Source organism: Plectrocnemia conspersa, unplaced genomic scaffold (assembly GCF_051122295.1).
Source record: "Plectrocnemia conspersa isolate PC_06_02 unplaced genomic scaffold, ASM5112229v1 ptg000009l, whole genome shotgun sequence".
Classification (NCBI taxonomy): domain Eukaryota; kingdom Metazoa; phylum Arthropoda; class Insecta; order Trichoptera; family Polycentropodidae; genus Plectrocnemia; species Plectrocnemia conspersa.
The window spans coordinates 28,686,291-28,708,415 of record NW_028277173.1 but is presented as its reverse complement, the minus strand read 5'-3'; the positions used below and the strand labels follow the sequence as shown (position 1 = coordinate 28,708,415).

The window sequence follows — 22,125 nt, the reverse complement described above, 5'->3', positions numbered from 1 at the left end:
AACTTATTTTTTTTATTTTTTGGAATTTCGCATATAAGCAATATTTTTTTTAAATACGCAGCAAATTTTTTTTAATAATAAATTTATTGTCTGACGTTTATTTGGCAGCACAGAACGATTTTATTTCATTTTAATGATGACTATAAAATCACGATTTTATTCTTAACCCTTTTCCCGCGGCTAATATTTTTGCGCGCCATTTCGAAATGTATTAATATGTGAGGGAGCACCTATTCATGCTACAAGTTATTAAAATATTATTTTAATAAATTAAAGTGTTTTTCAACCATAAATCATATTACTATGTGCCCAATGCATACTGGCGATTTTCTTGATGACTTCTATAGGTGTCCTCCGCGGTCAAAGGGTTAAGAAATAACAGTTTGAGTGCCGATTCAAAATCTATGGTCCTTATGCGCCTTTATTTTATTTCAAAATGCGAGACAATGAGAGGCTTCTTTTCAATAAAAAAATACTCTTACGCCTTCGAAAACCTTTTATGAATAGGATGTTTATCGGCGGTCTCAACTGTGACCGAAATTCGCAGAACTCGTTCCTTGAACGAAACAAAATGTAGAAGAGGCTCACCCTTTAACGCTTATCCAAAAAACAGGCGTGCGTCACAAAACGGCGCCGACACGATTTTATTGCTTTTGACGTGAATTTTTGACTTATGAGAAATGATAATTATTTTTTGAATAATACTGACCAATACCAAGTACTAGTCTGCAAGATAAATGTTCAATTTAACATCTTAGAAAGATGAGATAGCTTATTTTGTATTTTAGACTTGACCTAAAGAAAGTTATAATACTACAATGTACTTAGTTTTAGAATATTAGATTTTTCTCAAAAATATCCATGTCTTTCAATTAAATACTATAAATCTTAATAAAAATTGAAATATTGAAAAAATTGGAAAAAGTTGAAATGACGTCACTTATTTTAAACCAGGTGTTCTTGGGTTATTTCATAAATAAAATCTAAAAAAGTCTTGAATATATCCCAAAAAGTTATATTTTTACTTGTGAAGTTTAAATATGTTTTCACCAGTAAATCTTTTTGTAACGAATACCCAAATAACGAAATTCCCAGTATAACGAATCTTCAATTTGTCCTCGAAAAACTTTCATCAAAAATGTTTTTATTGTAACAAAGACTGATCTCAGTATAACGAAATATTTTTATCTAAATTTAAGATTCGCGTTACAACTTAACACAACATTTCTTCGAATTCAAAGTGTTTCGCCGACCGTCAATTTTTTTTTTAAAACATTTTTTTTAATAAAATGGATAAAAAACTATCTGTCAATCTTGTAAGAGGTTATTTTGATGCTGTAGTAATATGGTAATTAAAAATATATCTTCCTTACATTCAATATAACGAATTTTCAGTATAACGAAATTTTTTCTTCGGTCCCGAGAGCTTCGCTATACTAAGATTTCACAGTTTAAGTATTTTTATATTTTGTTAATGTTTATATTATGTTTCGGTTACATTTGTTTAATACAAAAGACATTTCCAAATAAAATTATTAAGAACAAACTAATCATTATCTAAATGCATATTTTCAGGATGCGGCTGTTTATTCGTAGGTGTTGTGATCTCAGTTGTCGATTGGATGTACCCTCACAGGTTTTCGACTGTCATAGAAGTCGATTATGACACTCCCTACGACAGGCATGTGATCATCGAAGACAGTCATCACAATAGGTTCAAAAAGCGAGGTAGCAAGGATGAACCAAGCTTAGGGTCTAGAATATTGAGGTAAAGATGTGACGCTTTAAAATAGCTTCTTCTTAAATACATTATGTACTTGTATGGTTTCAGACGTCTATCTTCCAAAACTCGCGACATAGCAACAACGACCACAGTCAACGAAGTGAGCAAAACTAGTCGTGGAGGCATTGACAACAGAGGGTACCAAATGGACGCTCCCAAATCGCCGTGGAGGTTCGCCTTCAGAAAACAACCCTTCATTCCTCCACCGTACGAGAGGAACGATTCCACAAGCAGTATAGCTTCGAGCATAGCATCTCCAATGAAAATCTCTCCCTTAGCTATGGAGCTACAGGGAGTCAAAAAAGACACTCCAATCATTCACAAAGAACCGTCGAGAACGTCTTTCAAGTGAGTATGGTGTACTGCATTAGTTCCTCAATGTCGGTTAAATTAACACAACATCATTTGTGTGCAATAATCAGAATGATTGGATAGCTTAAAACGCTTATTTATTGCTTATTCACATTCATAATTAGACGCTTCATGAGCACCCTGTCACTACCTTCTGCTTCTCAGTAACTAGATTGACTTTTATGCTTCAAAACATTCAAATTCGCTTGCTTAGTTTTTTGTCTCATAATCACTATTTATTACAAATTTTAGGGAAGGTCCATAAATTTCCAATGAAATATAAATTCAATAATCATCATATATTTGGTAAGCGCCGACAGTAGTATCACTCAGGTGCGTACGGTGAGATACGAAAGGGAAAGTATCTCACCGTACGTGCCCGGTATCAATATCTCGAAAAGTCAGTGTATAATTCATAATATAGCGATATAAAATGACACTAAAAAATTGAAGAATATTTGCTATTAAAAATTAAACGAATAAGTTTTATTTCATTACATGTAAGTCTTACTATAAGATTCTTAATAACAAAAATATTGTTACAAATCAAATACTGCGTCACTCGCCCGCAGGCTGAAACGGAGTGGCGTAGTGAAATGCTTTCTTAGAGCTCTGATTAACATGAAGTTTGCCATTCTGATAAAGCTTTTATATTAAAAAATTTATAATCTACCAATATATTTCATTATGACTCTAACTTCCTGATCTCTTTAACGTCACAAGGCACAAGCTATTTTTTTAGATGCATATATAATAATCGAAACAACAGAGATATAGTGGCACATTTAAAAGAAAAACTTAATATGACTAATGATGGTTTTAATGTATTACTAGCACCTTGTATAAAAGGTCGGAAAATTATGGACTCTCCCTCGCATAGCATAGCACCACAAACAATCTTATTATTTACACTTTATTTATTATTGCAGAATACGCCCTCAGCATTCACAAATCGACAATTTGCGTAATAGCAACGCGTGGTAGCACCCTTTGACACGATCGATTTATTTATTTACTATTTTATTAAAATTTTTAACAGCCCCTAAATTTGGCCACCCGTTGGTTTCAGGACTACGACGGATGCGACCCAGTAATGTGAATTATCACAAGGAACAATTATTGTGTGTAATTTATAGCAAATGTGTATAAAAAATCAATTATTATGAATGTGATACGAATTAGTGTGTATTTTGTTTAAATGTGAATCTCATTTCGTGTACGTGTAAAAAAACGCTTAGGATATTTATAACTTATAAAAATGCACATATTATCTATGACACGTGTGTCTCATATGTATAATAGATTTATGACATAATGAATTAATTAGAAACATAGCGTTATACTACGTGAACGTATAATAATCTTAAAAAAGAACGACATTGGCTATGATGTGTATTTTATTTTTGATGAAATAATTACAAAGTATTATTTATTAACGTTTATTAGTTAGAGCATTTTAATTGAAATTTACCAGTTATAATTGTATATTATTTTATTATATGAATCGTGCATGCCATTTTATACTATGCTTAATACGCTGGAGTTCTAGTCTCCTTCCAATTTTAATTTTATTTTTAGACAACATCATGTAAAAGACCGATAGCAAAGATAATTTATAATAAAAAACTGTAATAATGAACAATAAGATCTTTGCCTTACGATTAAGTTTACGAACAATTTAGTTTTACTATGTAAAAGTGACTGTTATAGATGCTTAATGTGTATTAAAAATAATATGAACTGATGTGTTTTTATAAGACCAATAAATGATGAAATTGAAAATGTAGTTCGATTTTAAAACTTTCAGCACACTATGGCTTTTCTGTGATCAAATGCTCCAAGCCCAAGCTATCGACGAACTTCTCAAAATTTATTTTAGTATCTTTCATGTTACACTCTGGTACGGTTTTCTCGGGCTAAAACGTAAAACGTATAATTATAAACACAATTAATTTTAACTGCAACGATCAATTCAATATTAACCATAAAGTTTTGTATCTGTTTGGTTGACTTAGCCGGTACAGGAATTATTGCTTGAGCGGGCTTCAATCTAAAATCTAAGAAATCCATAACGTCATCAATGTACAATTCACTGTCTTCGTTGATCCTTATCCTTTACACAAAAAAAAAAATTAGCACAATAAACATATTATTATAGAAAAACAAGTATACTCACACATCCAATATTTGATCCAAAACATCATTCGGCACAGGAAATCTATTAGCGATCAACGCTTGTCGTACCTGAAGACGTCTCAAAACACCAACGTTGTATTCGTCCAAATACCTCAAATGCTCTAAAAGATGCTTATTATCTTGCCATAGATTCCTCTCTAAATATACGTTAGCCAATGATCTGATATTTTCACGGTTCAGCAATGATTCTGGTATGACGTATTCAAAATAGCGAGACAATGTTATAAATTCGTGTTCTGTCAGCACATCTCCTGCTATTTCTTTCAAAGCAGCACTGCAAATTTTAAATTTTATGTAAATATATTAAATAATACAAAATAAAGATTCTGAATAATTAACAAGATGCACTGCTGGTCCTTGAAGTTAAAAACCAAAATATAATCTGAAGACAATATAATTCTAAATTAGAATTTTGACTTATTTACAACAACAAAAAATAATCCCATCCTTTACTAATACATCCAAATATATCCACTAAATATGCAATATACAATCCTTATAAATCTATAAATGACAATTGTTAGGCTTAAAAAATAAACATTAGAGATTAGCAGAGCACCCAAAACTGCACAATAGCCACGCAGACTTTCGAAAGCCGACTTAAAACATCATTATTATGGTAAGTTTGCCCACTATCCACTCAATGTCCAAACGTTCAAAGTGTGCACGGCGAAGCTTTCGCCATTATAATAAATACACATTTATTGTGCCGAGAAATTTGTATTCACGAAAATGATTCAACGGAAGCCAAATGCATTAAAAACATATGTGAAGCAACGATTCTTACTGGCACATGAACAGGCAAAAGTATCTTCATTTCCAGAATCCCATTTCTTCCTAGTGATTTGCTTAAGAACTTTCGACCAATGACCCGCCATTACATAGCAGTGATTCAGTGTGGGAATTAACTTAAGTGTATGCTTCTCTCGTTGTTAATTTTAGGTCGCAAGGTCATGAGCAGAGCATTCAAAACAAAAGAATATTCAAGCATGACGAGATAAGGGGCGACTTATCGATTTAAAATTTTTTTGCAAAAGATGCATACACTCCATTTTTCACTTTTAGCTACAATAGGCTCTAACCCTACAAAACGCCTATCAACCCTATCGACGAAGATTAGACCTTCAGAGAGACTGCTTACACAGGGAGCCAGCGCCACTTCATCTATGCCACTCCATGTTGCTATTTACAAAATTATGTAAAAGTATGATTAACATTCAATAACCGATGTAACTCACTCAAAGCATTGTATAGGCATAGGCTTCTTATCCACGCAGTGCAAGAAACACATGTTTTTAGCCACAAAGTCTTTGAAAGCGTTTTCTTTAGACAAAAGCTTCTGCTTGATTTTATTCATGATCAACATTACATTAGATTTATCAAACTGAAATAATATAAAAATATATAAATGATCTATTTTAATTAACCTCCGATACAAACAAATAAACTTACATCTTCTGTATTTTGTTCCATGTACTTCAGAGTATACTCATCAGCGTTAATCAATTTAAAGCAGTAATCATTGATCACTAAAATGTTTCCGATCCAAACGTCTTTCGTAGTGTAGCATATCGGAGAATGTGAAACGAATAAATCTTGTCCAGGTATGACTACCAAATTGCGTTTGAAGAACATACCTTCCTGTTAAATAAGATTAGTAGATATAAAATAATAAATATATTGTAGTCCTTACTTTGTTTCATTCTATACCTTAAAACCTGAGTTTCTACATGCAGCTTCAAACACTGAAATTGTATCGTCTTGTAAGTAATAACTAACGATAAACCTTCTCATCATGTACTCGCAAATATCTGTCTCCAAACGTGCTGTGAATCTTAGAATGTGAGACTCTTTTCCAATTCTGAAATAATATAATAATCTGATACATCTCATGCCTTAAGATTTTCACTTATAAAGAATGGGTAGAAACAATAGTATCATATTATCAAAGAATGTATATACCTGTCTTTCTCCAGAAACTTTTTAAAATCACAACCAGCTGGTTTTGGATCTATAGTATCGCAATTTGTAGCTGAATCTTTGTGGCTTCCGTGACCGTTCCAAGGCGGTAGCTGACGAATGTGCTTCATCGCCAATTGCTCAGGTGATGTAGCAGGACGTTGAATAATATTGAAATTTTCTATAAATAAGAATCCATGTAATATATGTATATACCATTCACTTTATTGATAATAGTAAAACAGTGCACACCGATGCCGTATTTAGATCTATAATACTCTTTCGTAAATGGATCACAGTCGGTTAAATATATCATCCTTCCGTAAACACTAATAGCAGTGCCGACCATAAGATCTGATGGACTATATGTATCAAGTGGAGTATTATGCGAGGCAACTAGACACTCAGGTACTTTCTGAAATTTTAATTATATGATCAATGAGCTTAAATTTATTTATTCGTAGTATTAATAAAAATGCTTACTTTTGGTAACGGTCCTCTTCTTACATAGGCGGAATACTTAATGTGACCGGACGGAGTGTGAGTCACCTCTCGAATTTCCATTGTGTCGTCGGCTAGATAATATAGTACTTCAAGATCATGAAATTTGCCATTATCCGACTGTCTATCATCCCAATAACCCATAAATCTTAAAATAAAAGAAATAAGTTAACAACATAATCAAACCATGCTTATAAATGTCAAAATATATACTAAAAAAATAGTGGAAACAGATATCAATCACAGCATCGCAGGATTAAATATTACATAGAATGACAAAGTTGGTGATTGTATTGATTTCAAATCTACCATTTAGCATGCCAAATAGTCTTATAAAATATGTATTAGACAATAACAGTCTGTCAATCATCAACATTGGTCAGGGGATTAAAGAGTGAAATATATGTTGGATTTCCCCCAATTCTTTAAGGTATATAAGCTAGAACACTGCAGTATTAAATCATTTCATTGCTTTGGTTCCGACATTGGCAAAGTTCAGCAAAACTCGCATAAAGCGGAGCTACTCTGAATCAACCGAGATAACCGTTAGAAGCCACGTTCACTTTGGCCGTTTGATTTGGTACCTAGCACTCACCTGAATCCTAAGACTTCGATTTGATAGTCGATATGATTATGTGATACAATATTATAGCGAGAACAGATAGGTATATGAACAAATAATTAACCTATAATAGTAATTTTTCTTAAAAAATCATAATTAAAACCTACTGAGCTTCAAATGAATTCTATATGTAGAAAATCAATGATCAAAATTGATTATAAACTATCATTAAAATTTAAGATATTTTTAAGAAGTAGTAAAAGCAAAAGCTCCGTAGTGAAATTCAACGAGCAATTTCACAAATAGATTAGGTTATAATATATTTATGGCAAAAATACTGATAGCCCATATTCCAGTGGCTTATTAGATTACTTTAGTCATTTCAGAAGTTTACTTTGCTAAAAATTCTCATATGATAATTTGATTTGTATCAAGTACATCTAACGGTAAATTGTATATGTAATTATATCAAAGATTAAACCAAACATTACAATGACTATTTTTAGCTACTTTGACTCAAATAAAACTGTTTTAAATGGAGTCATATTGATAAGTCTCATTTGAATTGAAACAACTTTTATTATAAGCATAAGTATTTTAATGTATTCCTCTTTAGTATGTCTCTAAAAATTTACCAAAGTTACCCCAATTGCTAAAAAGATCTAATTTTATGTCAAATTTATAAAAAGCAAGAATTGATTAAAAAAATTATGTGATACTGTGTAATCATACTATAAAATGTATATATGATTTATTACCTCAAAATCTTCCCATCGTATTTTAAAAACTGCACTGAAAGTTTCTTCTTTTCTTTTTCAAAAACTGACGGTTGTGGTCCATTTGATCTGTTACAATACTAAAACATTAAACATTAATTATTATCAATTCAACGTTAATCATATCTGTATTGGGTTACACTAACTTGTTCTCGTTGTTGTGGAATTGGTATAGGCTCAGGAACTATCAATCCGAGCTTGGTCAAAAACGATCTTGTGAATTTGTCACAATCTATAAGCTAATAAAAGTAATAGTGTTATGATATGTACCTACAATATACAATACATCTATGATATTATATAGATACCAAGAAGTTCTTTTTATATACTTCAATTTCTTTTCCAATGTTCAGATCGATGACTTCATAATAATTGTTATTGTGATTCGGTAACGGAATCCTATGACGTGCCACAATAGTGCCTTAAAATATGCAATCTTAAATTAGTTATTCAATTTTTAAATTATAATGATATAAATAAATTTAAAACCTTGATATAAACCACTGTTTGTGGTCTTTGGTTCAATGACTTTCATAGTGTTATCTTCCAAATAAAACATTATTTTCACCATGCGTGTGTAAGGATTTCCAATATCTTGGAACACTGCATCAAATGATAAAGCCTGATGAAATAACATTACATTAACATTGAACGATTAAATCATTTTAATTTAATTCACTTAAAATCTATAACCTTTTTATCAAATAACAACCAAGCCGGTGTTTCCGGAGAGAAGCAGCTCGAATATAAAGCCTGAGGTCTGTAGAATATTTGCGAGCTTTCTGCCATACGACAAATTTTACGGTCGTCTACTGTAAAATGTTGCTTTCTTCCAAAGTATTGTTTACCGATCTGAAATATATATTGTTTTTATTAAAGCTTACTTTTAAATAAGTATGATTTATATATAATACGTACGTTTGGATCTGTAGAAAATCCAGGAAGAAGAGGTAGAGTTGATTGTCTCAAATTCATGTTTAGCTAAGTTATTTTTGTAAGTATGTATATAATCCGGAGAATTTTCTTTTGTCTTTGATGTCTGATGACGTATAAACAATTTTGTTGTCAAGACAACAATAAAATGTGATCTATTCAATTAAGTTATTGATAAAACAAAGTTTTGTTCTTTCACTTTACAGATATATGTTTGATATATACAAATTAATAAAAATATTATTGCTTTTATACAATTTTAACTCAATAATTGAAATGTTTTATTGATAAAGAATAGTATAATAACAATTGATATCAAGTATTGATCAAACATAACAAATCTTAAAGCAAATTAACTTAACGTCTAGAACCAATATCAGACATGTCACATTTTCTTTGCTTACTATCCATATGGTTGTGAAAAAATAATAATATTATATAATCTATATGCAGTGGTGTAGTTCTTAAAAAAGAAAGAATGCTATCCCCTCTTGGGCGATCAATAAGATTTTAGTTTATGTGAACCCAGAGACGATTACCTTGGTTATTTTAGTTGTTGCGCTATATATGGGTTTTATGAACCTCCTGATAACAATTTGTTATTATTTTATTTGATATTATCAAATTTTATGGTTTCTACCCCTAAGAGGTGTAACTTCAAGGTCAGAAATAGACGCAGAAAGCTGATTACAATTGATTTCATATTACGTATATTGCAACAAACTATTGTGGGAGAGCTTTTTTTCGAGCGCTGGTGGAAAAGCTGGCGGATACATGATGTCCTCAATATCTGTCTGTCTGTCTGATATCTCAAGTTGTCTTTCGACGTCTGTCGAATGTTCCTCGATCTTTGGCTGATGTTCTTTGGTGTCTCTCAACTTCTGCCTCTGTCTGATCGTCTCTTGGAGACCGGCTTTATGTATCGTAGGTTGAGTATCTCTCCGACGAATCATAACAGTGCAGATCTCATTCACAAACAAACTAGCGAGTGAAATTTGCTTGATGGACATTTTTAAAGGTCAAATCATGCAACCGTTATGCACCAAAAAAAAAATTTTCTCTGCTTTTCTAGGGTATTTACGGCGCATCGTTTATCAACTAAAACTCCATCTAAACACCAAAAAACTCCATTGCCAACATACGCCTTAAGCGATTTAGATCATCTGACATACCTGTCAAATAATAAATTAAAAATAGTAAATATAGTAAATTAACATAAACAAATTAATTAGTTTTATATCAAATAAATTAGATTTTGTATAAATAAATATGGAGAGGCATCCAATGGGATGTTTTCTTTACATGCCAATATCGTAAAAAAAATACTTTTTGTTGCATGTATAAGCAGATTGTAAATAATCAAATATCCACATATAAAGGTATATCATGAACCTTTTCGCTAAAGAGGCAGTATTTGATTACTCGGGGATTCCAAATAATAGATTCTGATGAAAGGATATTGCGAATAAGTGGCATTAATAACTAATGGATTTTCAAAGGAAGACACATTCCTCATAAGAGAACTGAGGATCTTGAAAGATTTTTCGCAGATGTTTACCTGTAGAAAAAACCTTCACTTGCTCTCAAAGCTAATTCCAGGATCAAACTTTTTTAGCTAGAACGTTACCACTGAGATCTTTGATATATTTTGATAGTAAATGAATTTGAGAAAATTATATAATATCATTTTCTATCACTAAAGGACAGACGGTTGACAAAAGCTCATCTCCGCAACAGACTAAAACAAGAAAGTGACGCTTTTACAACAACTGTGAAAGCGTTTCTTCTTTGTTGTTGTTTCATAAAAAAACTGTATTTAAAAAATGAAGACTTCTATGATATTTAAATATTTTTATTAAAAATAATATATCAAATAAATTACAATATATTTAAGAGAGTATCAAAGATTACCTCCAATTATTTTTAATATATTGTACAATCTGATGAATCCCGTCTTTACCAGCAGAACCGTTCAAGTATCCCAACTCAAGAAGCAAAGCTTCGCCTTCCTTTCTGACGCATAGAGCACCAGTTAAAATATATCCTTGAGAACTAGATTCGCCTAATTCATTATTCGAACTACTTTGCTCTATTTCTTTATTGTACATATTTTCTTTCATGCAGTTTTTATTGTTGGCATCGATAAAACTATCAACTTTTTGTCGTTTACTATTAAAAGAATTATGGTCTATTTTTTCCTTTCGCTTTTTTTGACGCTGGTGCGACCAAGTATTTTTAATAGCTCTAATTTCCATTAACACAATCGATTCGATCTGTTGTGCCACTATTGATTCTATATTAAGATTTTTAAACATTTCAGTCAATTTATTAGCTATATCTTTCACATTATACTCCATTCCAATAATAGGCGGTACAATGAAACTCAGCGGTTTATTTCCTTTGTTCTTCTTCGGTAACAATTCTAAAAATATAAAATATACATTTATAAAATATATAAAATTTGATAACAGCAAAATAACTTACGTTTAGATAAATTAGTCGATTCAATAAAAGACCATGCCAATCCCCATCTGGTCGTTTTGCCTTGAACGAAAGTAGTGAATGTAAATTGAGATATTCCGTAAGCCTCTATCAAATCTATCAAAGGTTTTAATGAAGATTTATGACCTAACATAGTAGTATATATCCTAAAAAATATATATAATTATTATTAACATAAAAATCATATATTTATTTTTATAAATACCTTATTTTATCTCTTAAAACAACACTTTCTTCGATTAATTTCTTGATAAAACCTTCTTCTCCACCATCAGTAATAATTTCATTAGAAGTTCCTGAACGAGCGTTTCTAGGTGGATGTCTTGATTCACTTCTAGCGCAATCGATTTCATCGATTGACGAATAAAACGGTGGATTGCACATACAAAAATCTATGATCTCTGGTATTCCATTGACAAAATTCATTAATAAACCACCATCTAAAGGTATTTCTTTAACTAAAATACATAAATAAATGATAAAAACTCTATAAAAAGCAATTTGTTTTAATAAATTTCATACTTACTATTAATTAAACTATCTAAATTATTTTGTGAAACATTTTTATTTGCTATTTCTATACTCTTCTTATCAATTTCAGTTGCAATCATTTTCCAGTTGAACTTCTTAGCCGCTAATAAAGCATATATGCATGAAGCTCCAGTTCCTGTTGACATTTTATATAATTAAACAATCGGTAAATTGTTAAATAAAACAATTCAACATACAACTTACCTATATCTATACCAATTACGTCAGTTTTTCTTTTAATACTGTTTAAAACATCTTCGAGCCATAGTAAATAATTCAATCTCAAGGGCACTGTAGGAATCAACCGATCTACGGGAATTTCGACATCTAATTCGAAATCACAATGTAATAAGCACTTTGTTAATACTCTTAGCGCATTGGCATCTTTAAAATCTATCCGAACTACGCCATTCAAGTCCTGTAAAAATATACATAAAACTGTGTTTAAACTTCGTAAAACTTTAATAGACATAAAATAAAACGTACGATTGTTGATATTTTTAAGAACTCCGGATATTTAACGGCCAATGTGCAAAAATCTGGCGGCGTTTTGTATATATTCCTTGGATGCATTTCGAAACGTCAAATACGCAATTTGAACTGACATTGACATAACCTGAAATTAAGGTCTTAACACTAAATAATTCGGCGTTATAAAATAAAATAAAAAATACTAAAATACTGTATTTTATTGCTTTAATACCTAGTTTGTAATTTTTATTTATAAATTATTAAACCGTTTTTGTGCTAGACCTTTTTCATAATATGTACTAAAATTGCGTGATAAAAAACAGGGGGAAAAAATGAAAAATTGGGATGCTAAAAAAAATCATAACTTATTCAAATATTGAGATATTTTATTATTATTTTTTTTATTTGTTTAAGAAACTTAGCATTATGATATAAAAATATACATAAGCACAAAATAAAAACAAAACCAAGAAAAAAATACAATCAAATGTTGAAAAAATAAAATTACTCCCGTCCACAAATATGTTTGTCGAAGCAAGCCCCGTGCAAACCCTTCTTGCAACCCGCACAAATCAAAGAAAAACGCTTTAGTCCGCTGCCGCCTTTATTGCTGCACACGACGCAGCAGCGCAATTTAGTCCCCGGAAGTTTTTCAAGACCAAAAATTTTTGTTGAAGTGAAAAAGGCCATCAATTATCAATAGAACACGACAATGCGTGACTACATACTTCTAAAGTGACGATGGATAAGATAAAGGATTTAGGCTGGCAAGTAAAACTTCACCCGTCATTTTCTGCTAATATTGTTCCTTCCGATTATCACTTTTTCCGATCCATGCAACACTATTTGGATGAAAAAAAATAATAATGTAAGTGAATCAAAAAATTGTGGACTATTTTGATTCCAAAACCATAATTTTTACAAAGAATATATAAAAAAAACATTGAAGGAGAGGTTGCTTAAAGTATTATTTTTTTTGTAATTCATCAAAAATAAAAAAATCACTTTGTTGTTTCATTTTCAAGATGACATTAATTTCCAAATAACTTATATTTTTACAACGAAAGCTGACGGTCGACTAGCTAGGTTTATTCAAAAAGAAAATAAACACGTGAAATTACGGATTTTAATATAAATTCCTATGATAAAGAAGTAATGGTTTTCTTGTATATACATATATACATATTATATTTAATAATTCTTTATTATTATGATTTTTTCATTTTCATACACTTTTTTAGATTTCAATATAATAAAAGAATTTATTGCTTTTTTAAAAATATATTTTAATTTTAATTCAACAATGGTCGAAAATTGCGATGTTTATATCTGAAATAACGTATCTATAATTGAAAGTTTACCGCCATTCCACCACTGGTGCGCCACCATTGCTCTCTTCTGTCAGTTTCGGTAGTTTTATGTCAATAATTGACATCTAGTTTAAAAAAACACAGCATATTTATATTCAGGTATGTATAAATATTCAATATACACAAACTTCCAACAATATTTGTTCCATTATTTGCATTTTGTGTTTTTATTGTACAAAACTATGGTTATGTCATTAGTCATTAGTGTTTACATACAAACAACCAATTTCGTTTATTTTCTTCAACATATTATTTAATTTAACAGGACACTTACAGGTGTGGTGTTTTTTATGAATTGTTTATTTATATTGCTCAAAACTAATTCCTCAGATCATAACCTCAAAATGGATTCAACCAAAAAGAAATTGTGGTCGGACATGGACGATGACGATGACATGAATATTGGTATGTATGTTGTATTATAAGCGTTTTCAATTTTAATACATTACAAAAATTATGTATATGAATAAAAAAATTTTAGCCCATATTTTCTTAAAATATTGACCATAAAATGACTTGGAAATTATAATAAATTCACTAACATTTATGTTGTTAATTCTTAAAATAACAACGATGATTAATGTAAAACCACTGACTAAACTAGGGTGCGTTACAGCTTCTCCGATAGATCAGAAATGGTTTTAATTTGTAATCATTAACAGCATTATCATACACAAGTTATTAAGGTTTGCTTAGAAATCTTTTTCCAGAAACAATACTGTATCCTCGATCTTCTTTTTTCAATAGCACTCTTGGCTTCGTCACATATGGAATTTTGACTAATGTGTCAATTTTCTATCACACCATATTTTTAATTTAGTGCTCATTTCAAAAACATGTCCATGACGTTTTTTAACACTTAATCAGCGAGTCGATTGCGCACTAGCGCTGTTTGATAAAAGCTGGCTATTCTTCGTACATATAAAAAATTTAACAGTAATTCGCTAAAATATTTCCTTTTAATTTTCATCAGATTTAAATTATATTTTTTTATTTAAACTCATATTTTTATTATAATTTATTACACACTTTGCTGAGAAAAAAAATTACTAGGATATAAATATGGTATTTAACCACTTCATTCCTCAAATATTTTTTAAAAGTTGTTCAAAAAACCGATATTACTTTCTTTTCTGTTTTATGATAAGTAATAAATATTCGACAAAAAATATTTTATTTAGAAAAAACACTTTTTAATATAATAATAATAAATTTGAACGTTAGAAATAATACATAATTCCATCTTTGACCCGTTCTTTAGCGTTTAATAGTTCACTAATAAATGGTACTTTTTAAAACAGCTACCTCTGTGGAGGAGAACGACATAGGATGCACAGATGTATTGGGTTTCGTTGTGTATTTTTATATGCTGGCGAGTGATCCGTTTATAAAATAATCTGTGACTCGTAGAATTTTATTTTAATTTTTTCGCATGGAACATTTCGGAACCTACAAATGACTTGAAATGAGAGCATTTTTCACTTCTGCAAGAATTCGCTATTCGTGATTGATTGCATTCTCACTGAATTTGAGCAATTTAATTTTTATAGCCACATTGCAAGCTTGTAAATTTATTTTTAATAAAAGATACATGGCATAAGTGTAAGAAACAACGTAAATTATAAGATTACCTTATTCATTTATTTTTTAATTTCATTACGAGTTTGATTTTGTGAAACTGATAAATGAACAAATTATTTGATGTTTCTATGCATACTAAATAAATTCTATGTTTTTGTCTATATTTATAGATACGACTACGAATGATAAATTACTCGAACTAATTTTAATTTTAATATCCAAGTGTATTTTTGCTAATTTGAGGTACAAAGAATATAACATTGTGCAAATTGCAATAACAAACACGGGTATTAAATTAAAAAAGAAATAAGATCAAATTTCTTTTATATGTTTATTTATTGTTAATAAAATAATATTTAAAAAATAGTAATGCATTCAAGGTTATGCGTTTCAATTTATTTCTAGTTTTTATTACAAAATTACTTGACATAGAAAATTTTCTTTCGTTAAAAGTTGTTGTCAGTTAGATCAATTTTAGAGAATTGAATATTTTTTTTAATTCAGCAGTAGGATTTGTAGAAGAATCCAATTTTTACTGACTTAAATGAGTTTTTGGATTGGAGTCATGGTATTTTATGAGTCATAAAAGATCAACCGAAACTGACTCCTTTTTATAATTTTCTTGAAATCTAGATTTACAGCACCCATCAAATTGACTAGTTTCTGATTTGATTTGTGTCAGACAGTATTTTTTCTAGAGTTTTTACGACTATATTTGAACAATGCGAATATGTTAACACTTTTTATTTTTTTAAATCTAGTCACTGATCTACTTTTATTGATGTCAAATTGATGGGCTTATACCCGTAAACCTAATGTTAATGTGTTTAGTGTTTATTTTCTACGCTTAAAATAATGAAATCTAATTTAAGAGCTACTATAAACGCCGACTTATTAAAAGCAATTATTTTTTTAAGATCTAATTCAGTTAAAATCACTTATAGAAAAGATTAAATTTAGATTTAGTATTATTAAAGATTTAATAATAGATTTAGTCAACCTGCCAAAATAAAACCAATGATACAAGCAACAAGTTTAGTTATTAAATTTATTTATATATGTGACTAATAAGTCTGAAAATATTTTTTGTTTAATGATTTGTAAAATCCTTTTATTTGTAATAAATAATCCAATTAAAATTCTTAAAATCGAAGTCAGTAAAATTTTAAACGGGTTCACAGCCCTGGCCAAATCTAAATTATCCATATTTTGACGTCATTGTCTTCCTTATATCCATACAAGCGATTCCATAATTCTTTGGCAAACTGTTTTATTGCACTTTTGCTCGAATATGAGAAAAAATCGTTGACTTTCGGATAAACTCCATTTTGTAGAAAATACAAAAGTGAAATTGCATTTTTGCTTCATTACTCTTCTATCCATATTTTAATTTTTCCAACATTTCAAGTAAGAGTGCCGTATTAAAATCACTTAAATTCTTACATATATAATACATATACACAAATATTCCATTTGATATTAATATATTAGAATTATTTTCACTCATTTTTGTACACCACAATACAAAAATAATTTTAATTTTACTTAAAAATAAAGTGTTCATATATCATATGTATATACCTGGCCATTCACACTGAATTTTTTTACAGCAATATAAACCCATTATTGTGATTTATATTTTATATCCTTACATCCGTACATACGACACTTCAAGAGCGATTTAATCAGCGGCAATGAATCTCTCACAAGATCATAGAAAAGTTAATAAATTAATTATTAAAATATATTACAGTAATGAGAAAAGAACCAGAGAGACCGCAATCAAGTAAACGATCGATTGAGGTTATCATTGAAGACGATGAAGATGAATACAAAAGCGAATTGGTAGAAAAACGCAAATCGGATAGTACAAGCGAAGAAAGTGAAGAAGAAGAAAAACGATTTCGACCCAAATCGAATACCCGTCACAGATACGGCAAACATGGTAGCAGTTTGATGAATTTGCAATCGAATTCTCCAATTAAGAAAGATAAGAAAAGGTTATTTTTTATATTTGTATAATTTTATTGTAAATGAAAATGTTAAGTTGTAACTTGTATTGAAAAATTCCGTATAAAAATGGTATCTTTATTTTCCAATCTTAGATTTAGACTTATGTAACTAGAAGTAAAATATTTGTGTGGCATGCCTGATTCATACTGCCACACTTACAATTATATGTAGCTCTGTTGTCATTTACAGGCCAATTCGAATTGCATTTTTAATGTTTTCATTTGACTCAACCTCGTATATTTTTATTGTTGTAATTGTATGCTTGTATAGTTATAATCGACTATATTTCTTATTTTATTAGTATGCCAAAATCATTTGACAAAATGCCGTTGCATATAAAGCGTGATTTAGAGACTGACCCGATCACATTACAAAGACGACAAAAACAAATTGACTACGGAAAGAATACATTATGTTACGATAACTACTTGAACCAAGTCCCAAAGTGAGTTTTACTTGTCGATTTATATATAATAGTCAGTGCACAAAAATATTTTCCAACGAGTGATCATCATATGCCCTTAAATTTCTGCCTTGTGATCGGTCGGTCGCCCTAGGGGGCGATACCGGTATGTGTTCAAACACAGGACAGTATTAAACTTTCGCCCTTATTTTTTAATTTTATTTCTTTATGTTTTAATAATTTAAAAAAAATATTTTATTGATTCTAATTTAGCCCTGTTCTTAACGATCACGTAAAATTTGCGTATAATTGTTTTTGTGCATTGACTTTTGATAAAAGAGTATTTACTTAAAATAATGACGATCTTATTCATATTTTTTTTTAGAAATAAAAGAGATGCCACACATCCTAAAACACCGAATAAAAACTTAAAATACAGCCGCCGATCTTGGGATACTCTTATCGCTAATTGGCGAATACAGCTCCATAAATTCGACTAAACAATTAATATGTACATGTAATTTTATTTTAGGTTTAAATTTATTCGTTATAAGTGTGATTTATTAGTATAACTGTTATTTTTCAAGTAAACGATAAACCAAATATTGACAGTAGAGTGAAATCACTATTTATTTATTTTTTAATTACTAAATGAGTAGACGTGTGTTTTATCAACATATAAATGCTAAAATTTACTCTTAATGCGATCCATCGACAATACGGATGCATTGTAGTGATGACTTAAATTGTAACTATATTTTAAACCAGCTGAAATAATGTTGTAAACCATATTTTGATGAAAATTGAAAAATGATCGTCAGACAATCTATAATTATTTTTTTTATGTAAATTTAACATTTATAAAATCCAAATTGACCATTTTATATGGGACCTTATGGGATAATAATTAATTTTTTAAGCAATGAAAATTACATTATTGTGATTTATGGCGTTATTGTAGATGCAATGAATGATTTTATAATCGGTCTCTGTATAAATAAATTTTGTAATACCTGCCATTCGATTATTATAAACCAATAAATATTTTGACTGAATCATCGTCTGTTGAATTTATTTATATTAAATATTATTTTCTTATTTCACTGCGGTTCAATTTATTTAATCAAAAAAATAAGATTTCTTACTTATTATTCATGCATTATTAATTTAGGATATATCTTGTACCAGTACCGGATGTTGAGACTACTACCTGGCAAAAACACCCAATATTTAGACATGTAATAATTTAAAATCAAGTCATAATCAATTATTGTGTAAAATACCTTTATTACAAAAGTATTGCTTTGATCTTTACTTTTCAGATAATACTGCAATATTAACAATAGCTTAATCTAATAAAACATTTTCAACTTCATGGTTTCATATTAATAGATTTTCACTGTTTAAATATAAATACTACTTAAATACTTGAATTCAATTCCATTATTTTTTTCGGGAATATTCTCACTTATACACCCATACCTCGCTATACTGCCGCTCTTTATACGGCCTTTCGCTATAACGGCCCTCTTCAATTAAGGCACGTTCTCGATTTACAGCCTAAAATGTTTCGCTATAACGGCAAAAAAACTTTTTCGATGTCGATTTTTTAATAAATTTAAAAATAGATTTAATTGCATAATTTTAAAATGAAAGGTGAAGCAGCTAGCGCCGATGAGGCCGCATCTAAGGAATATCCCAACATTTTAAAGGGAATTATTGAAAGAGGTGGTCATAAACCTGAACAAGTGTTTAACGTAGACGAAACAGGGCTTTATTGGAAGCGAATGCCTGATTGCACGTACATTTCAAAAACCGAAAAATCTGCGCCTGGTGTCTAAAGAACGATTAACTTTGCTTCTTGGTGCAAATGCCGCAGGTGATTTTAAGCTAAAACCACATTTAATTTATGTGTCCGAAAATCCAAGGCCTCTTAAAGGACTAAATAAAAATCAATTACCCGTCATATGGAGATCCAACAAGAAAGCTTGGATGACTAAAGCTACTTTAGAGGATTGGTTCAAAAATCACTTTTGCACAGAAGTGAAAAAATATTTGCGAGACAATAACTTAAGCAACAAGGCTTTGCTAATTTTGGATAATGCACCAGGGCATCCTACTAATTTATTCGAACTATCTGAAGATGTCATGATTGAGTACCTTCCGAAAAATACAACACCTCTGATCCAACCAATGGATCAGGGTGCAATAGCCACTTTTAAGGCATATTACCTACGCCAAACTTTCCGACAACTTATAAGGGAATCCGATGGTAAATCTTCAATTAAAACATTTTGGAAAAACTATAACATCAAGGATGCTGTTGACAGCATCAGTGAATCATGGAAGGAATTAAAATTAACAACAATGAACCATGTTTGGAAAAAAATATGGCCAGAATGTGTAAAAAGTACTGATGCAGAAGTTAATTGCCTTCCTGAGATTAGGCAAAACATTTTGGATCTAGCACATGATCTCGGCTTTGAAGGTTTGAACGAACGTGATGTGCTTGATCTACTTGAAGCTGATAGGGAACTCCTTTCATATAAGGAACTCATTCAGTTGCAAGCAGAACCGGCATTTGATGAAGAGACAGAGCCTGTTGTATTCAAACAGCTAACATCAAAAAATTTGTCAAAAGCTTTTTCCTATTTCGAACAAGGAATAAACATCTTCCTTGAAAACGATCCTGACATCGAACGTAGCGCTAAAGTTTCTCGAGGAATTATCTCAGCCATTAGCTGTTATAAATCACTGAAGAACGAAATAGACAAGAAGGCAAGACAAACAACGTTGGACAATTTTTTTAAGCCAGGCCCATTCTTACCAGCGAAAAATGATGACGACAGTGATCTGCAGGCTACCATTTCTTCATCGTCTTCAGATTAAAGCCATTTTAAAAAATATTATGTATGTATACATACACATATTTTATGTAACATGAAGTTGTTTCATTTTTGTTTATGGATTATTGTTGGTTTTTGGAGTCTGTTATTATTTCATGTACAAATGTATGTACTTGTTATGTATGTATTTTTGATTTAAATGAAATAAAAAGATAAAATGCATTTTAAATGATAAACCATGTTACATATTTAACAAATTTGGAACCGATCCCATTGAATTTGTATTAAAATAATTGATTCGTTATATGGCTTTTCGCTTTGCGGCCAAGTTTCGTGGAACGTATCTAGGCCGTAAAGCGAGGTATGGGTGTATTATTAAACTGAGAACTTCCTTTCGCCCTTGCTATTCCAATTAACTCTTGCTTACTTTTATTCGAAACCTGTTTTTCAATTATAATAATCGATGAACCTTTCATTATAAAATGTATGCTGTTGAAAAACTGCATACATTGTTGTAACTGATGTATTTTTCAAATTTAAAATGCAACTGCTCAGATTATTTCTACGTCTTGAACATTTTTTCTTCCTTTTTTTTGAGTAATGTAATAAATTTGTATATCCTCGATATGTAAAAAACGAATTTTTTTTATATAAAATAAATATATGTATACACGTACTAGATAAAATCTGTTTTGTGTATGTATGTGATGCATTTGCTCTTGTGTTTTTGCGGCGTTTTTGTAATATAAGCTGCTCAATCCTGTGTAAAAAAAAAGAGTCACTAATGGTCGACAGTTTTTATAGTTATACATACATATATCGTGACATTTTATTTTCTTCTTAATTCCACTCTTGGGTCTGTGACCATCTCGCATTTAACAAAAACGAGGAATATGAAAAATTTTATACGAAATTATTTATATTCACACGAAATGTAAGTAAAAATATTTTATTGATTATTTTAACCTTTTTAAATTTTAAGGAAGAAGACATACATATAATTTATACATGCATTGTTTAGTCAGTTGGATGCGGAGAACCACCAATGTTTAGGATATTGGTAGTTCTTCATACAATAAGTTTGAACATTGATTGTTTTTCCAACGGTGATTTTACGATTTTTTCCTTAACAGAGCTTGTAGAGAATGCCCAGCACTATCCATTTTGACAATAAAAAAGTGAACATTGGCACTTTTTTTATATAAAGTCTTTCAATTGATTTCTGACATTTTTAATATTTTATAGCTGTGTTTTTTCTTTTTATTTTTGATTTCTGTTTATTATTAATATTATAGATATTTCTACATAATTTTAGCCATAAATAGATATATTTATTTAATGTTAAAT

At 30.1% G+C, this 22,125-nt stretch overlaps 4 protein-coding genes across 10 annotated transcripts in view; 2 read left to right on the top strand and 2 right to left on the bottom strand.

Annotated features, from left to right (window-relative positions):
• mol (dual oxidase maturation factor 1 mol) overlaps positions 1-3,916 on the top strand; it is a 130,054-nt gene extending 126,138 nt beyond the window's left edge. For 3 of the 6 annotated variants that reach the window (XM_088193480.1, XM_088193482.1, XM_088193481.1), the window contains 3 exons: positions 1,576-1,768; positions 1,832-2,131; positions 3,064-3,916. In XM_088193480.1, the coding sequence (XP_088049606.1) occupies positions 1,576-1,768; positions 1,832-2,131; positions 3,064-3,118 (548 nt within the window). In that variant the 3' untranslated portion in view covers positions 3,119-3,916. The remainder of the gene's footprint in view (positions 1-1,575; positions 1,769-1,831; positions 2,132-3,063) is intronic. The other 3 variants (XM_088193483.1, XM_088193485.1, XM_088193484.1) reach the window with 1 other exon arrangement.
• Positions 3,563-9,198, bottom strand: LOC148232526 (EF-hand domain-containing family member C2-like). The gene is made up of 15 exons (XM_088193477.1): positions 9,047-9,198; positions 8,822-8,980; positions 8,618-8,750; positions 8,437-8,549; positions 8,275-8,367; positions 8,111-8,208; positions 6,773-6,938; positions 6,542-6,704; positions 6,293-6,470; positions 6,041-6,191; positions 5,783-5,971; positions 5,569-5,714; positions 4,311-4,604; positions 4,118-4,247; positions 3,563-4,050 (listed from the first exon to the last, which is right to left on the bottom strand). Exons 1-15 carry the CDS (start codon positions 9,101-9,103, stop codon positions 3,946-3,948), a joined length of 2,175 nt encoding a protein of 724 aa, XP_088049603.1. The 5' UTR covers positions 9,104-9,198; the 3' UTR covers positions 3,563-3,945.
• Positions 9,199-10,910: 1,712 nt separating this feature from the next.
• Positions 10,911-12,724, bottom strand: LOC148232525 (U6 small nuclear RNA (adenine-(43)-N(6))-methyltransferase). The gene is made up of 6 exons (XM_088193479.1): positions 12,581-12,724; positions 12,299-12,512; positions 12,090-12,230; positions 11,769-12,021; positions 11,546-11,709; positions 10,911-11,483 (listed from the first exon to the last, which is right to left on the bottom strand). Exons 1-6 carry the CDS (start codon positions 12,665-12,667, stop codon positions 10,969-10,971), a joined length of 1,374 nt encoding a protein of 457 aa, XP_088049605.1. The 5' UTR covers positions 12,668-12,724; the 3' UTR covers positions 10,911-10,968.
• Positions 12,725-13,894: 1,170 nt separating this feature from the next.
• Positions 13,895-18,987, top strand: Slbp (Stem-loop binding protein). Of its 2 annotated transcripts, none has more exons than XM_088193487.1 (5): positions 13,895-14,034; positions 14,266-14,340; positions 17,270-17,516; positions 17,831-17,974; positions 18,318-18,987. In XM_088193487.1, the coding sequence occupies exons 2-5, from the start codon at positions 14,280-14,282 to the stop codon at positions 18,430-18,432; spliced, it is 567 nt and encodes a 188-aa protein (XP_088049613.1). In that variant the 5' UTR covers positions 13,895-14,034; positions 14,266-14,279; the 3' UTR covers positions 18,433-18,987. The 2 variants fall into 2 exon arrangements, with proteins under 2 accessions (XP_088049613.1, XP_088049614.1); XM_088193488.1 differs by having other exon boundaries at positions 13,931-14,034; positions 17,127-17,516.
• Positions 18,988-22,125: the final 3,138 nt, after the last annotated feature.

Bases quoted from the DNA above. Each gene is read 5' to 3' on its own strand.
- Slbp (XM_088193487.1), top strand. From the start codon at position 14,280: ATGGATTCAACCAAAAAGAAATTGTGGTCGGACATGGACGATGACGAT. The intron at 14,341-17,269 runs GTATGTATGTTG...AATATATTACAG, and splicing joins TGACGATGACATGAATATTG to TAATGAGAAAAGAACCAGAG. The intron at 17,517-17,830 runs GTTATTTTTTAT...TTATTTTATTAG, and splicing joins ATTAAGAAAGATAAGAAAAG to TATGCCAAAATCATTTGACA.
- LOC148232525 (XM_088193479.1), bottom strand. From the start codon at position 12,667: ATGCATCCAAGGAATATATACAAAACGCCGCCAGATTTTTGCACATTG. The intron at 12,231-12,298 runs GTAAGTTGTATG...AAATGTCAACAG, and splicing joins CGTAATTGGTATAGATATAG to GAACTGGAGCTTCATGCATA. The intron at 11,484-11,545 runs GTAAGTTATTTT...TTATATTTTTAG, and splicing joins ATCGACTAATTTATCTAAAC to AATTGTTACCGAAGAAGAAC.
- LOC148232526 (XM_088193477.1), bottom strand. From the start codon at position 9,103: ATGAATTTGAGACAATCAACTCTACCTCTTCTTCCTGGATTTTCTACA. The intron at 8,550-8,617 runs GTTTTAAATTTA...GCATATTTTAAG, and splicing joins AAACAGTGGTTTATATCAAG to GCACTATTGTGGCACGTCAT. The intron at 8,368-8,436 runs GTATCTATATAA...TACTTTTATTAG, and splicing joins TATATAAAAAGAACTTCTTG to CTTATAGATTGTGACAAATT.